Consider the following 15,664-nt stretch of genomic DNA (forward strand, 5'->3'; position numbering starts at 1 on the left):
CTCCTGGAGCCCACAGCCTCTGGGGAAGGTTTCAGGGGGGAGGTGGCTTTAAGAATGAGCAGAAGGGAGGCAGAGCAGAGGGGCGGGAGGAAGGCAGAGGTGCAGGAACCAGCATGTACCAAGGCCCTGGGGTGACTGAAATTCACGGTGGTGAGTGTGTGCCTGAGGGTGGTGTGTGTTTGTTGTTGGTTGACAGCTGCATGAGGATGGAGAGAATGGGGCCCTCTTGCGTGCTAGAAGGAAATTCAGCTTCTGATGGGGGTGAGCGGATAGGGACCCGGGGATCCGCCAGTGTGGTTTCTGAAACGTCGACGTTAAAAACACGGATTCTGAGTCAGCAGGTCTGGGGTGGGGCCTCACCCAGGTTCTGCGTTTCCAGGGGCTCGTGCGAAGTGTGCATGGCTGGTCCCAGGCCCCACTGTGAGCAGCGAGAACCTCGACTCACCGTGCCATGGGCCGGCCCTGTGCCGACTGGCCTGGGGGACATCAGTGGGCAGGGGCGCCTTCTGGGGCCTCGCAGGCCTGACCCTCACGGGCCACCTCTGCATTTTCCCTTTTTCTGATGGGAAGTTCATTTCCGAGTTGGCAGCTGATGCTGAATTCTTGCTGCTGTGTGTGTGTGTGTGTGTGTGTGCGCGTGCGCGCGATTGATTGCCTCCTGAATTGTGCTGCGTATTCGTTGTTTTTTGGGGATTATCCTTGAGCCCCTGGAAGGCACACAGATATAAGGCTGCTTCAAAATCCTTTCCCACTGGCTCCTTGAAAGGCTTGGGACCTCCAACCGGAGGTGATCTGTGTGCTTCTAGTCCTGAGATGCCCGTGGGAGGTGACAGTGCTGAGCGCCGCGGGTTCTGGGCGCGGGGAGGGTTCCGCGAAGCCCAGGCGGGCCGGGCGGCCGTTCAGGAGGCTCCCCACTCCGTGGGCCGCGCTCAGGAAGGGCTCGTGTCTGCGCTCGTCACTGCGCTGCCCGTGGCGCCCGGCTGCGTGCCGACCGCGGGAAGAGGCCTAGCGTTCTGCGGGTGTTGTGACTCACACCCTAGGAAACAGAAATAGCTGACCTAGAAACGTGCCAGTGGCCACTCAGGGAGAGAGGGCCTCGCCCCCGGGCCTCTGTGCTCTGATTTCAGGCATAGGCTCGCGTGGATGGGCATCGCCCCCTCCCCCGGCAGCCTTGTGGGGTCGTACCCGAATCCGCTCCATTTCACAGAGGAGGAGACAGAGGCTCAGAGGGCCGGGGTCGTCCCGATGCCGCCACACCCTCCTTGTTTAGTTTTATTCCATCCGAGAAGCGTGCCAGCCGTGCGGGGGCACCTGATGAAAGACGATGTGAACAGTGCGGCGAGCACATTTGCAGGTGGCGGTGTTCGTTTTGGTGCTTCGGGCCTCCGTGCGCCCTGGGCGCCGAGACCTCCCCGAGCCAGCCTCGGCCACAGGGGCGGACCCCTGATGCCACTTCAGAGTCCTCGGCTGGTGGCTCCAACCGCAGGGCTGTTTCCACAAGCCCCTCTCGGGAGCTTTGAGGTACAGACCCAGCGCCTCATTTCTAAGTGGATTTTATAGGCTCACTGGGGAACAGAAGGGCATGTCGGGCGTCCTGGGGGCAGAGACTCACTATCTGGGTCTTGAATTGGCTTGTGGCCTGGGCAGGAGGCAGGCTGCTCGGGGCCCGGGTGGGGGCTCCTCTGCCCACCGAGGGTCTCTGCACGGACTGAGTGTGGACATCACGGTTTCTTTCCCTTCCTGGGGACAGAGCCCTCGGCTGCCTCTCAGTGCAGGGGCAGGCTGGTGAGGCCACCGCTCCCGTCCCTGGAATGGTGCCCGGGGCCAGTGGGAGCTGGCCCTGGGCCCTGGCTGGGGATCTCTGGGGACCAGGCCTATCCCTGCTGGGCCCCCCTTCCCTTCTCTGAATCTGTTTCTCCATTTCTAAAGGCAGGCATTGGAAGCTGTCCCAGGTTCCCATGGGTTCCACCATTAAATCTGCTGCCTCCTTCCAGCCCGCACCTTGGCCTGGCTTCCTGTCTCCCTGACTCGGGAGACAGGGTTCACCATCTTGGTGGAACTGGGGGTCAGGCAGATACTCTCTTTCCAGCACCTCGAGGGGCTGGAGGGGGATTCAAACTTGGGGACTTCAGAGGGGTGGGCACCTGTCTCAGGCCCAGCTCCGCTGTTCACGGGGTCCAGTGCGTAGCGAAAACACGCCCCTCGTTGAAACTTCTTTAAGAATTTCAAGACAGTGACAGCACAGCATGAAACCGAGCACAGGTCTTTCTGAACGGGGGGCCCTGGGGGGCTGCTTGGGTCGCACGACATCCCACTGGCCCTGGCTGCCCAGTTGGGGCCACCTCGTGGGCACCGTCACTGGGACGGGGGTGGGCTCACCCCACCGGGGGTCCCGAGCTTGTCCCTTGAGGGTTGGATGGCTGTCGCTGGGGGCCTCCGGAACGGGCCATGTTCTGCACCCTTGGGTGGCATTTCCTGGGTCAGGAGAGGGTGGCCCAGGCAGTGGGCTTGGGAGGGAACCCTAGGCAGCAGGGACTTGTGGGCGGTGACAGTGGCCCGAAGGACCGATTCGGTGTCCTCTCCGGATCCGCTTCTGGGAAGGAGTATTTATTCATTTACTCTCTGACTTGTTCCTTCATTCACTCAACAAATACTGTGAGCTTTCGTTCTGTGCTGAGTCCTGGGAGTTCAGGGTGGAGCCAAGTGGACCACGTCCCTTCCGTGGTGGAACCTACAGCCAGCAGCATCGAGGACAGGCAGGTCTGGGAAGCCCAGAGAGCTTGGCTTCCCTCACCGGGGTCACGGCTGGCTAGACCTGGGTGACGGTGTATCTGGGGAGTCAGGGGGAAGCCCGCCTACCTCCAGGGCCGGGGGGGCCAGGAGTGAAAAGAGGAGACACAGGGTGACCTAGGACCTGCGGGGTCTGTCCTTCCTTGGGCAGGCGTGGCTCTCAATCCTCGTCGGGGCATTTCTGACTGTCCGGAAGGAGTCGTGCGGGCGGGGGGCTCCGGCAACCTCGGGGCGGGAGGAGACCATTGGCGAAGGCTGGGACGCAGAAGCCCCAGTGCCCTTCCAGATTCTTCTCCCGCCCAGATCAAAGCACGCCAGAGCTGTGCTAACATACCAGCCACTGAAAATGGTTCCTGGCATATTTCATTTCCAAAGCTGTTAGCTGGGACCCCCAGAGGGGCGTGCCATACTTTTCAGTTCTTTGAAACGACTTTCAAAAAGTAATGAAAACGTGGGGCCCTTGTTCAAGCACGTGTGAGAATCGCGGGACAGTATCAGCAGAGCGGACGGTGGAGACCCAACCTCAGCTCAGCGGTTCAGAACCTGCTGGGGTGCTGGGTGCTGTATGCTTTCCCGCAGCTTTTAAGCTCTCTCTGTTTTCTTTCTTTTCCTTTTTGATTAAATTTTTTAATGTTTGTTTATTTTTGAGAGAGAGAGAGAGAGACAGAGTGAGCAGGGGAGGGGCAGAGAGAGAGGGAGACACAGAATCGGAAGCAGGTTCCAAGCTCTGAGCCGCCAGCACAGAGCCTGACGCGGGGCTTGAACCCACGAACCGTGAGATCGAGACCTGAGCCGAAGTCAGATGCTTAACCGATGGAGCCACCCAGGCAGCCTGAAAAAAAAATTTTTTTAATGTTTATTTATTTTTGAGAGAGAGAGAGAGAGAGAGAGAGAGCGTGAGCAGGGGAGGGGCAGAGAGAGAGGGAGACACAGAATCGGAAGCAGGTTCCAAGCTCTGAGCTGTCAGCACAGAGCCAGACGCGGGGCTCGAACTCGTGAACCGTGAGATCATGACCCGAGCTGAAGTCGGATGCTTAACGAACTGAGCCACCTGGGTCTCCCTTTTTTTTTCCCTTTTTAAAAGTTTGTTTATTTTGAGAGAGAGGAAGAGAATCCCAAGGACTGTCAGTGCAGAGCCTGACGTGGGGCTCGAACCGCAAACCCGTGAGATCATGACCTGAGCAGAAATCAAGAGTAGGACACCCAATCGGCCGAGCCCCCCGGGCACCCCTAGGCTCTCTCTGTTTCAGTTCCTTCGCCTGCAGGTGGGAATAATGACAGGAGCTGCACGTGGGTCCCGGGTGAAAAGAGGGTTGATGTGCACGAGCCGAGTCAACCCAGGGGTTGTCCCTGCTGCCCAGGGGACAAGCGGATGCCAGCGAGCGTGGGCCAGAGCGTGGCTGCTGGCTCCGGCACCCTCACCCCCACGGAGGGAGCTGGCTGTCTCTTCCTCGCTGTAGGGCAGGGAACTGAGGTTCCCCGGGGCTCGGAGGGGCTGACCCCAAAGCAGAGGCCGCCTTCCGCTGCCCGCCGCAGAGAGAGGGGTGCCTGCCGGGCTCCCCCAGGGCTGACCCCTCTTGGGTGGCTCCTTGTCTCAGCGCCGGGCAAGGATGGCCCCCGGCCCTGGCCTCCGGAGCCCAAACCTCCCGTGGGTTAAGGTGGTGCCAGCAGAAAGATTCTGTCCGTCGCACGAAGGGTAGACGGTGTGTGCTCTTGATGGCAGAGGGGGGCCAGAGCAGGGGAGGAGACCCTCACCCAGGGCCCTCGCCTCCCCTGGCTTCATTGCCTTAGTCGTGTTAGACAGCAGGTGCCGTGCCCAGTGCTGGGACATAAGACGAGACACAGTCCCCTCCCCCGAAGGGCTCATCGTCCAGTGTTCGAAAGAGACCCCGTGAGCCGTGCTGGAGGGGAGAGCGCAGGGTCTGGGAGGGTGTGGGGGGCACTGAGCCAGAGGAGGGGTCTGGGAGACACCCAAGGTGTCAGGAGTGGGGGCGGGAAGAAGGTCCCAGCATGAGGAACAGCCCGTGCAGAGGCCCGGTGGGGCTGGCGCTCAGAACGAAGGGGGTGGGTGTGAGTGGAGAGACCCATCCAGGAGGGGTCCGAACGCCGTGCTGGGGCGTGAGCTCCCCACCCTCCGAGGTGTGCGGGCAGAGCTCAGCTAGCTGGGGCTTGATGAGGATGTTGGCTTAAGGATTTGAAGCAGACTTTGAGGTCCCTTCCAGCTGTCACGCTCTGGCTCCTCGAAATCCCCTCCGGGAGCAGCGAGGCTATAAAATATAAATCAATAGGTTAAAAATACGCTTGTCTCCTGCTTGTCCAGGCCCTGTCACTCTGCCCGCCTCCCCGGGTCTTCAGAGGATTCCCGCTCGTCTCCGGCAGCCCGAGCGCCTGGCAGGGGAAGGTGGCTTTGTTCCTGAGCGAGAGGCGGGGCCGTCGCGCCCCCGCCGCCGCCGAGGCCTCCGGTCTGCGTTTGATCATTGCCGCCTCCAGAATGCGCGCCGTCCCGTCCCGGCTGGCACCCCCTCCTCGTATCTTCCCGGCTTTCATCGCCGGGCCGGGGAAGCTCAGCCAGACGGTGTCTGGGGCAGCCGCGTCCCCAACACAGAGGAGGCCGTGCGGGGCGGGAAGGAACCAAACCCGGAGCCGGCCAGTGTGGTGACCCCAGATTAACCGGGCTAACGGCTCTGCTGGGAGCCGGTGGGGGGGGGGTGTCCCCAGGGTCCCCCCCCCGGTTCCCATGGCAACCGGGAGCAGCTAATAGAGACTGGCAGCGAGCGAAATGAAAGGTGATGTGTGGGAAAATGCACTGGCCAGCGAAGTCGCTGGGGACAAGGCGCTTTTCCTGCCAGGCAGGCCAATCCTCACTTCCTTTCTGTGGTGGTCCATCCGTCCGTGCGTCTGGAGGAACTTTCGGGTGCTTCTGAGCACGTTTATTTTTGTTATTACCTAACAGTTCCCTTTCCTGCACGGGGGTGAGGGGACACGGTCTCGTCGGCGGCGGGGGGGGGGGGGGCCCACGCGCGTGATGATAGTTGAGGGGCCGCGAAGCAGCGTGTGCCCCGTCGATGATGTGCGGGCCGCCTGCCGCCTCGGCCGCCCTCGTGCGCCTTCCCCAGCCCTCCGCTGGTTCCGGCATCATCCGGCACTGGCAGGAGAGGGGCAGAGGCCCCAGCTTCCGGGGCCTGCCCGTGTGTTGGGGCGGCCCCAGCAGGTGTTCTCGAAGGCCCTGGTGGGGACGAGGCCCCATCTCCCGAAGCCTTGTCAAACGCGTCCTCTGCCCGGCACTCTGGGACACTAGCTCGGCTGACCCTCTGACCATGGTTTGAGGTGGTCTGGGGACGAGTTTGAAGTTTTCCCGCTGAGGGGCGCCTGCGTGGCTCAGTCGGTTAGGCATCTGACTTCGGCTCAGGTCACGATCTCCCGGCTCGTGGGTTCGGGCCCCGCGTCGGGCTCTGTGCCTGCTTCGGATTCCGTGTCTCCCTCTCTCTCTCTGCCCCTCCTCCGCTCACGCCCCATCTCTCTCTCTCCGTCTCAAAAATCAACGAACATTAAAACAATTTTTAAGAATTTTTCCTGCTGAGTGCCAGCTACCTGGTGGCCCTGGCAGGATGGGGATGGTCCCAAAGTCACTCTGAGGACGGAGGGAGGTTGGGAGGTTTCAGGGCGGACACCGGCCTTGTGTGCAGGCTGGCTGGGGCCTCCCGGGGAAGCCGACAGAAAGACCCGGGCCCCTGATGTGTACTGGGTCAGGGAACGTCCCCACATCCCTCTTTCAGAGCCTCGAAACTGGCTGATTTCTGCCTTTGTCTCTCTGTTGCCACCACAGGTGATCTTGATCCTGACGAAGTATTACCACGCCGACATGGGGAAGGTTCTGGAAAGTTCTCTGTGGCGGTAAGTCAAGCCGAGGGCGGGCCTCTCTCCCTGTGCACCTGCACCACTCCCGAGACTGAGGGCTGAGATCCAGACGCCCAGCTGGAGAAGCCCTGTGAGTTGGCGGCCTCGCAACTTTTCTTTGGCTACAAAATGCACGTAGGAGACGGTGGAAAGCGACGGCGGGTTTCGGCAGTGGGCACAAACGGCACCGGAGAAAAGACGGCCCTTTAGAAAGCTCCTTCGCTCTCTTTTCTTTCTGTTTTTCCTCTCCCCCTCCCCCTCCCCCTGCCTTTTTTTCCCTCCCCGAGGAAGAGGGTCTGCATTTTGAATTCAGGTCAGTGCACACATTCCCTCCGCTCACGCCCTGAACTTCAGACGAGAGGCTTCTGGAGTCCACCAAGTATGCCGATTATCCTCATTGTTCAGACATTTTTCTTTCTTCCTGGCTCAGCCGAAGAGCTCGGTAAATAAATAACCCACTGGCGACGGGGGATATCTCTTTCTATGTGAGATGTGAATTCAGTCCAAGAACATTAAGCAGCCCCTTTGATGTTTTAAATGAGGTGGGAGAGAAGGAGGTTTTGGAGAAATCATTTCGGTTACTATCATCTTCAATATTTACACCTGCTCACCCAGGGAGGGGGAAGGGAGGCTCCCGGGCGGCTGGGGCTGTCGTCTCAAAAGCTGTCCTCGGGCCACGATTGTGTTTCCTCCACGCGCTGCTCGCCACTCCCACGTTCCCTGGGTGTGCTGGACCGTTTTGTTTTTCAAGGTGTGTTTCTCAAGCACCAATTAATTCATTTTTTTCTATTTGGAATCCATAAAAAAAACACCTCTGCCCGCTCATCAGGACTCCTGTATGTGTGCAGCCCCCCTGAGTTGATTTATTTTTGGCTCTTGGCTTTGCTTCTGGGGCAGAGGCTTGATGATTCATTCTGTTGGTTCTTGCTGGGGGATTTCCGTGATGCTCCGGGAAGGTCTTGAAATAGTACCTCCAGCTGGGTCCTTTCCTTCTTGTATAAGGAATGGGGGCGTCTTGGGGCAGCCGGGTTGGTCACCGGCGGTGCTGATGGGACCAAGCCTGGGGAGCAAGCAAACCACTCGTACTGCCCTGCGTTTTTCTTACCCCTCCAGCCAGAGAGCCTTTCCTAGCCGGCTCCTCCCGGCCGTGGATTCGCGGGTTCGCCCTGCAGACCCCCCCCCCCGCCCAGCCAGCCCCCCAGTCCTTCTGTCGGCCTCAAGGAGAGGGGTCAGCATCCTACAAAGAGGACAGCTGTTTTCCTGCCACGCTCCCCCTCGTCATTTCGTCTTGTGCCTTGAAGCAGCTCACCCCCGAGGAGAGGTCCGAGGCTTGCTTTCAAAAGTCCCGCTCAGGGGCGCCTGGGTGGCGCAGTCGGTTAAACGTCCGACTTCAGCCAGGTCACGATCTCGCGGTCCGTGAGTTCGAGCCCCGCGTCGGGCTCTGGGCTGATGGCTCAGAGCCTGGAGCCTGTTTCCGATTCTGTGTCTCCCTCTCTCTCTGCCCCTCGCCCGTTCATGCTCTGTCTCTCTCTGTCCCAAAAATAAATAAACGTTGAAAAAAAAAAATTTAAAAAGTCCCGCTCAGTGTGGCGGGGAGGCAGCTCAGCATTTGGGATGAGAGTGGACCATGGCGTGAGCGCTCAAGCTCCCGCCACCTCTCACTGCGGCCCTCTGAGGGTTTCAGGGCGAGGCCCTGGGACGGGCTGGCCCATGGAGGGCGTTGTCTCTTGCTAGGTGGATGGTCCAAGGAGGTCCCCCCGGGGCTGCAGAGTGAACAGGGGCACTTGGCTCTTCTCTTGGCCTTGAATTCTGGGCAGCATCCCAGAGTAGCCGCCTCGCTGGCCCCAAATGCTGCACACCAGCCGCGTCCCGACGGGCGGGCGGGCTCTCCCTGCACCGGCCGCACTCGCTGACCATCCGGAATGCCCGGTTTCCCTCGCTCCCTCCAGCATCTCCGTGGGCTGCGCTCGGAAACGGGAGGTCATAAATGTTGCTGGAACAGTCCTTCCCGCTGCCATCTGTGCCCACAGGACAGAGCTGTGGGGTACACGTAGGGCTTGCTGCCCACCCTTATGGGGGATGCGGTGGGGACGCGTGGATTTGGGCCACCCCGTGGCACGGGGGCCGGGAATTTTTGCTGAAGGGCTCCAGACTCCCGATTCTTCAGACGTGGCTACAGCAGCCGAGAGGGAGGCCAACCACCCACCTCAGGGCTGCTCCAGCGGGGGGCTCTGTCCGCTCTGTCTCCGCCTGGGAGAGCATGAGGGCCCGGCGAGGTGACACGAAAGGTCCCCAGAACGGTACACGGTCTCGATTTAGTTTTTCTCCGAAGCAGATCAACAGACCAATTCTCCATGTTCTTTCTCATCACTGTCTCTGTGCAGGCATTTCCTCTCCTTTATTAAAAATACACGCAAAGGCGTTAGTCATGTCAGGAAGGATCACCCCAGCCCCACCCGTTACTTCCGGCGTGGAGCCATTACATCCTCTGTGTATCTTTCTCTCGCGGACGTATTTATACAGTCAGACGTGGAAGAAAGTTCTGCGTTCTCCTTTCTTCACGCATCTGTTTCCAGTTTCTCGAGGTTGGACCGTGTCCGCATCAGCGCTTTCTGTGGCCGCGGACTAGCCCTTGGTGGGTTCGTTCTGACACGGGGCCACGCTGCTGCCGTAAAAAAAAAAATGTAGGCGTGTGGTTGTCCTTCGCCTTCTGTTCTCTGGGCAGAAGCCCGGGGGGTAACGACCGAGCCGGAGAGTGAGCGGATGGCCGGCCGGCCCACTGCAGGCCCCCGAGCGGGCGGCACTCTGGCCCGCGCCGTCTAGGCCCCAGCGGCCGCTCCCGTTTGAGTCCCTTTGGTTCCCGGGGAGCATGAGCAGCGTCTGTGTTCGACTGCCAATCACGTTTTCCTCTTGCGAGCATTTTCAGCCCATGTGCCCTCTATCTTGGCACCTGCGTGAGTGTCTTTAGAAGTGGAAAGGTTGCCACTGGTCTTGCGTGGGGATGCCACCCCGCCTCCGTCTGCTGGTCAAGGCCCACGTGGATGGGGGCTGACAGAGCCCGTGCCTGGATCACGCGGATTAGAGACTCACTCGGTGGACGCGCCCTGAGCCTCCCCAGGGTTCTCCTGTGCGGTCCCCGTGAATCCATTTTTAAGGACAGGTATGGTATTTACATTCTGGAAATCGCTCTCTGAAATGTAAGCCGAGTGCATTTTTAATGGTCCTGCATTTCAGGGGCCCCATGTCACCCCGTCCGGTCTTCAGGGTGGGGCCGTGCCCTCCACTCTGCGGAAGGGACACCGGGAGGGAGCGAGGCTGCCCCCCACCCTCCAGAGAGCCTCCAGTTGGCTTCAGAGCCGGTCCTGTGCGGGCACCTCCCATCTTGGGTTCCCAGGGCTGATGGCAACAGGAGGAACACACTCACCCAGACCAGCCTGCCTGACGCTTGCCCGATGTCCAGTCTGTGCGAATGTCCTGGGGCTGCTGGAACGAAGGACAAAAAGTAGGGACTTTAAAGCAACAGGAATTTGCTGTCTCATGGCCCTGGGGGCTAGAGTCTGAGATCAAGGTGTGGGTGGGGCCGGGCTCCCCCAGGATCCTTCACACCTCTTCCAGCTCCTGGGGTGGGGGTGGGGGACATGCCAGTCCCTGCCCCCAGCTTTGGCTTCAGACGGCCTCTTCTATGTGTGTCTGCCCTGTGTGTGTGCCTTATGAGGACACTTATTGTTGGATTCAGGGTCCACCCAGGTGATCCGGGGTGATCTCATCTCTAGAGCTCTGACTTAATGACATCCACAACCACCCCTTTTCCAAATAAGGCCGTGCACAGACTCTGGAGGTAGGTCGTGGACACATCTGCTTGGCTGTGTCATTCAGCTCACTGCACGGTCCTCACCCCTGGGCTGCACTGCCCGGATCTGACTTCCTAAATGGCTCTTGCCCCTGTCGCCCCCTCTCCATCCTCACCTGTGTTCCCTTGCTGCCTCTTCATCCTTGGTGGGGTCCTGTAGCCCCTTCCCAGCTCCTCCCCCGCTGCCCCTCACCGCCCCTCCAAGCCTCGCCCCTGCAAGGCCCCAGGGATTTGAGATGCACACACGCCCACAGTCTTGCCCTGCTCCCTTGTCCCCTGGTGGCTTCCCAAGACTGATACCTGTGCATCCCGCCCTCCTTGTCCAGGTGTAGGGGTGGGGGATCCAGTGGGCAGAGCCAGAGGTTGCAGGGGCAAGTACAGAAGAGCGTGGGCATGCACGGTCCCTCTGAGAGTTGATGTGCGGCTTGTATCTATTCCACGGTGGGGCCATAGAGGTTGCGAGGTAAAGATAAAGAGCGTTTGGAATTAATATGGACGTGATCTGTAAATGCTCCTGTGCCCCCACACCCTGCCTGCAGGAGGATGTCGCCTGGTTCTTCCCCTGGTTCAGGGCTGTCCCTCCACGTTCCCAGGGGCAACCCTTCGGGGGTTCCCAGGACACTGCATTATCCACTGGAAAATTGAGACCACTCCCAGGCAAAGGGACGAACGGGCACCCCTGATACAGATTGGAGGCAAAGTCCCCGGCTGGTGCTTCCCCGGGCCCCCGCGGCCTGGAGCTGGGACCCTCAACTGTCTGCTCGATCGGCCCCATTCCCTGCAGGAAGCCTTTGAGACACTGTTCTCCTAGGTGCCCCTCCGCCCACGACTGTATTTCTGTTGAAGTTCACTGTGACCTGCGCCTTGTACATAAAAACGTAAGATCCTTCGCACCCTTCGAGAACCAGTTTTTGCCCCTTGAGGGCAATTTTGTCCCTGGTTGAAAATCCACATCCTGAAGAAGAGCCTCGGGGGGGAGGGGGTCTTGTGAAAATTCAGATTCCGATTCCTGGGTCGGGGGTGGGGCCCGGGGCTCCGCATTGTTAACAAGCCCCTAGCGATGCTGGGATTGCTGGCCCGCTGAGCACACTTGGGGTAGCAGGGCCCTGGCTCATTCCGGGGTCACCTGGGGGCCTCAGCATCGCCCGATGTCTGTGCCCGACCTGGGCCCGCATTTGGCCCGGTCTGGGCTACGGCAGGCACGGCTCCGGTGTCCAGCCTGGGCTGGGTCTTGGGAGGCCCATTTGGTGTCACCGCCGCTGAATCCCAAACGGCCGGTGAGGCTCGGCTGCCTCACAAACGCCGTCAGGAAGGTACCTGCAAGCCATCGAGGTTTGAGCCACATGCAGATAGTAGAAAATGGGTCCTCGGTGGGAGGAGGTATGTAAGGGTCACTTGGAAATCTCTTGAAAACTACTGCCGCTCGGGCCATGCCTTGGAAGATGCAGACTCAGTGTGGAGCCCCCCTCAGGAGCCCCCCCAGGTGAGAGCAGACCCAGGAGGGGTCTTTCCGGCATTGCCTTTCTGGCTTCAACGGTCACTCGGGTCTCCTGGTCTGCATTTCTAACAGGTGGCCACATGCTGCCATCGGGGCTGGTCCAGAGACCACACTTGGAGGAGCCAGGGGTTCGGCTGCTTAGGAGTGAGGCTTAGCTTCCTGCTGGGGCTTCCCCAGGGACCTGGATAAAAGCCACGGCTCCGGGTCCTACCCCACTCCGCAGCCCAGCCTGTCTTGCCACTCAGCGTCCAGCCAGCCTGCTGCCTGAGCCTCCACCACGCCCAGCTTGGTCCCTGTAAGGGGGCTGTGCCTGTTGGGGCCGCCTGCCTGGAATGCGCTCGGCATTGACCCTCAGGTACTGGCCCCTGTGGACACTTAGTCTCAGTACAAACCTCTTTTCTTCAAGGAGGACACCCCACCTCTCAGTGTAAGTAGCCCCCAGGCATTCTTTATCGTATCTCTCCTTGAGTGTGGGAGTTCTTGGGTACGGTTTATCCCCCGTCGCCCCACCCAGAACATGTACTTATTGGGGATGGAGACCAGTCATGTCCACCTTGGTGATCACTGGGTGCCCAGAACCCATCACAGATCTGCCACAGGCTGGACATTGGATGGATGGATGGATGGATGGATGGACACATGGATGGATGGATGGACACATGATGGGTGGATGGATGGACACATGATGGACGGATGGATGGACACATGGATGGATGGATGGATGGATGGACACATGATGGGTGGATGGATGGATGGACACATGGATGGATGGATGGATGGACACATGGATGGATGGATGGATGGACACATGATGGGTGGATGGATGGATGGACACATGATGGGTGGATGGATGGATGGACACATTGATGGATGGATGGATGGACACATGATGGATGGATGGATGGATGGACACATGGATGGATGGATGGGTGGACACATGATGGGTGGACAGGTGGATGGATGGATGGTGACATGGTTCTTAGGAGATGCTCACATGACCTAGAGAACCCTTTACACCTATGAGGCCGTCCTAGGGGATGGGGTGGGGGCCAGGAACACAGAGTTGGCTCTGATGCTGTCAAGTGGAGCACGAGGGGACTGGGGGCATCCCCACGCTGGGGAGAAAGTGGACCTTGGCCCACCTTTCCCCACCCCACCTCTCTCTGCTGGGACTGCCTGCATCCTCACACTGAGCATGGCAGCCTCAGTCCTGTAGCCCACTTGGCGTTGTGCCTGTGCCATCACTGAGCCGGTATGAGAGCCACACCAGCCCTACCTTTCCCCTGGCACTTATGACCTTGGGCAGGACCTTCCACAGGGGAAACCTCGGGAATACTGGGGGTGGGCGTGGGTCTCAGGTCTTCTTCCAGAGTGCCTTGCTGGCATCCCCTACCTTTTGTGGAGTGATTCTCTTTCTCCTATCTTGAATTTAATCATGAAGTCTTTAATGTATACATGAATTGTAGAATGTACTGGGTACCGTGTGTCAGAGACAGTCTAATCTAGTGCTCACCAAATAATCCAAGCGTTTCCTTCCTTCCCCAGCCTCCCTTGTAGTTATTTTGGGGTCATCTGATTAAGTTTGGGGGCCAGTGGCTGGTGAGCCACTGAAATTTAGGGCTTTAGCTGTTATCATAACAGAGCCTAGGCTAGCCCAAGACCAATTCCCTGCTGTAATAGATGTTAATTTTTTCCTGTCTGGGATTTCTCCTCTTCAAGAAATGTCCTATTACAGGGGCGCCTGGGTGGTTCCATCGGTTAATTGTCCAACTTCGGCTCAGGTCATGATCTCACAGTTCGTGAGTTCGAGCCCCATGTCGGGCTCTGTGCTGATGGCTCAGAGCCTGGAGCCTGCTTCCAATTCTGTGTCTCCCTCTCTCTCTCTGCCCCTCCCCTGCTCTCTCTCTCTCTCTCTCTCTCAAAAATGAATAAACATTTAAAAAATTTTTTAAAAAATGGGTAGAAGTGGTGTCATTTCACCTTCTGTAATTTGATTTGTGCTCCCACCTCGGTTTTGGTGATTTCTGCACGTGGCACGTATCATCTGGTTGACTTATGTGTCCCCTGTCGTGGGAGCATGAGGAGTTTTATCCCCCGCATTTTGTGATTCCCACCAGGGCTGCAGCGAGCGCCCACACGTGAGTCTCCAGCTTCCTTCTCTCCCTGCTGCCAGCCTGTCTGTGGAGTGACACCCGCGTCTCTGAGTTGTCAGACTTCGTATATCTGTACTCGAGCAGATGTAAGAGTGTAGCCCCCTCTTGTTTAATTTCGCAGTTCTGTGATTCCTCGTGAGGTCGAACATACTGTCCTTTGTTGGTTGACTATTCACGTTTCCTCCCCTGGGATTTACCTGCTTGTGTCTTCTATCTCGTTCTTTTGGGTTGCTCGACTTTTTTTTTTTTTTTTTTTTTTTTTAATTTTTTTTTTTCCAACGTTTATTTATTTTTGGGACAGAGAGAGACAGAACATGAACGGGGAAGGGGCAGAGAAAGAGGGAGACACAGAATCGGAAACAGGCTCCAGGTGCTCGACTTTTTAAACCCTGCCTCTCCACTGCCAATAGCCCAGGTCTTCTCGAGGACCCTCGATTTTAAGATGCGCGTCCTCTGAGTGCGTCTTCGGCTCCCGCCTTGTGCTGTTCGTTCTTTCCCAACAGCTTCTAAGAGTGTTTCCTCTTAATAATGTTTCTCTTTGCCATGTTATTTTGTGTGCAAGTCTTAAAAGGGTACTTCTGTGGGATGGTGTATTAGTCAGCTATGGTGACAATCATGCTGTGGAATGAGTCACCCCAAACTCGGTGATGTGTACCGTGCACTTAGGCTCACACCCCTGGGTTGACTGGTCTGGCTTCCTTGGACGGGGCGTGGCCGGGGAGCCCTACTTCAGGCTGCGAGCTGGAGAGCGTGGCCTGGACCACCTGCATTTGTTCTGGAATCCACGCTGAGGGGGCAGAGGCCATCGGGCCGGGTTCTTCCCAGGCACCACCCTGCGGCTCAAGAACCAAGCCAACCCCACAAGCACACTTAAAGCTTCCGCTTCCGCCACGTTTGCTCGAGTTCCGTTGACCAAAGCAATTCGCGGGGTCCAACCCGACACCAACAGGGGACGGGAGAGGAGCGAAGTCAGGGTTTGCTGATTGACAGTTGGAAGTGTCACACAGGTCGTACGTGTTTCCAGAAAATACATGTTTTGTGGTCATAGAAGTCTGGTGAACATTCCGAGGTTGAAAATCACCCGCGTTTCTTTGCAGTAGGACTTTGGGAGTCCCTGCCATGCCAACTCACATCACACATCTCCCGGAAAAGCTTGCGTGGCATTTCTCTATCTCCTCTGAGCCCGTAATCTTTCGTTTTGATTTTATGTAAATGTTATCTCATTTTAAATTGAAATTGAGTTAGTTTTCATTTTATTTTCCTTCTACGTTTTAATATTTACATATTCTCTTATTTTTGTTCTGCTGAGCATTTCTCGGGATGGGTTTTCCTCGGAACAAACCTTGGGAAACTCTGCTTTATAGAGTTTGTATTCTGGTAGAGCTGATGTTTGAGATTTTCAGATCACTTCTGTTTACCCATCCTGTTACTGTGTTATTTACACCATTCTATTTAAAATCAGATTTGACTCCGTGG

General features: G+C 58.0%; 1 protein-coding gene across 1 annotated transcript in view; it reads left to right on the forward strand.

Annotated features, from left to right (window-relative positions):
- The window catches only part of SORCS2 (sortilin related VPS10 domain containing receptor 2), a 359,214-nt gene that overhangs the window by 122,882 nt on the left and 220,668 nt on the right, over positions 1–15,664 (forward strand). Inside the window, exon 2 of the mRNA XM_030314516.1 lies at positions 6,617–6,684. Within this exon, the coding sequence (XP_030170376.1) occupies positions 6,617–6,684 (68 nt within the window). The remainder of the gene's footprint in view (positions 1–6,616; positions 6,685–15,664) is intronic.

This window comes from Lynx canadensis, chromosome B1 (assembly GCF_007474595.2).
Source record: "Lynx canadensis isolate LIC74 chromosome B1, mLynCan4.pri.v2, whole genome shotgun sequence".
NCBI lineage: Eukaryota > Metazoa > Chordata > Mammalia > Carnivora > Felidae > Lynx > Lynx canadensis.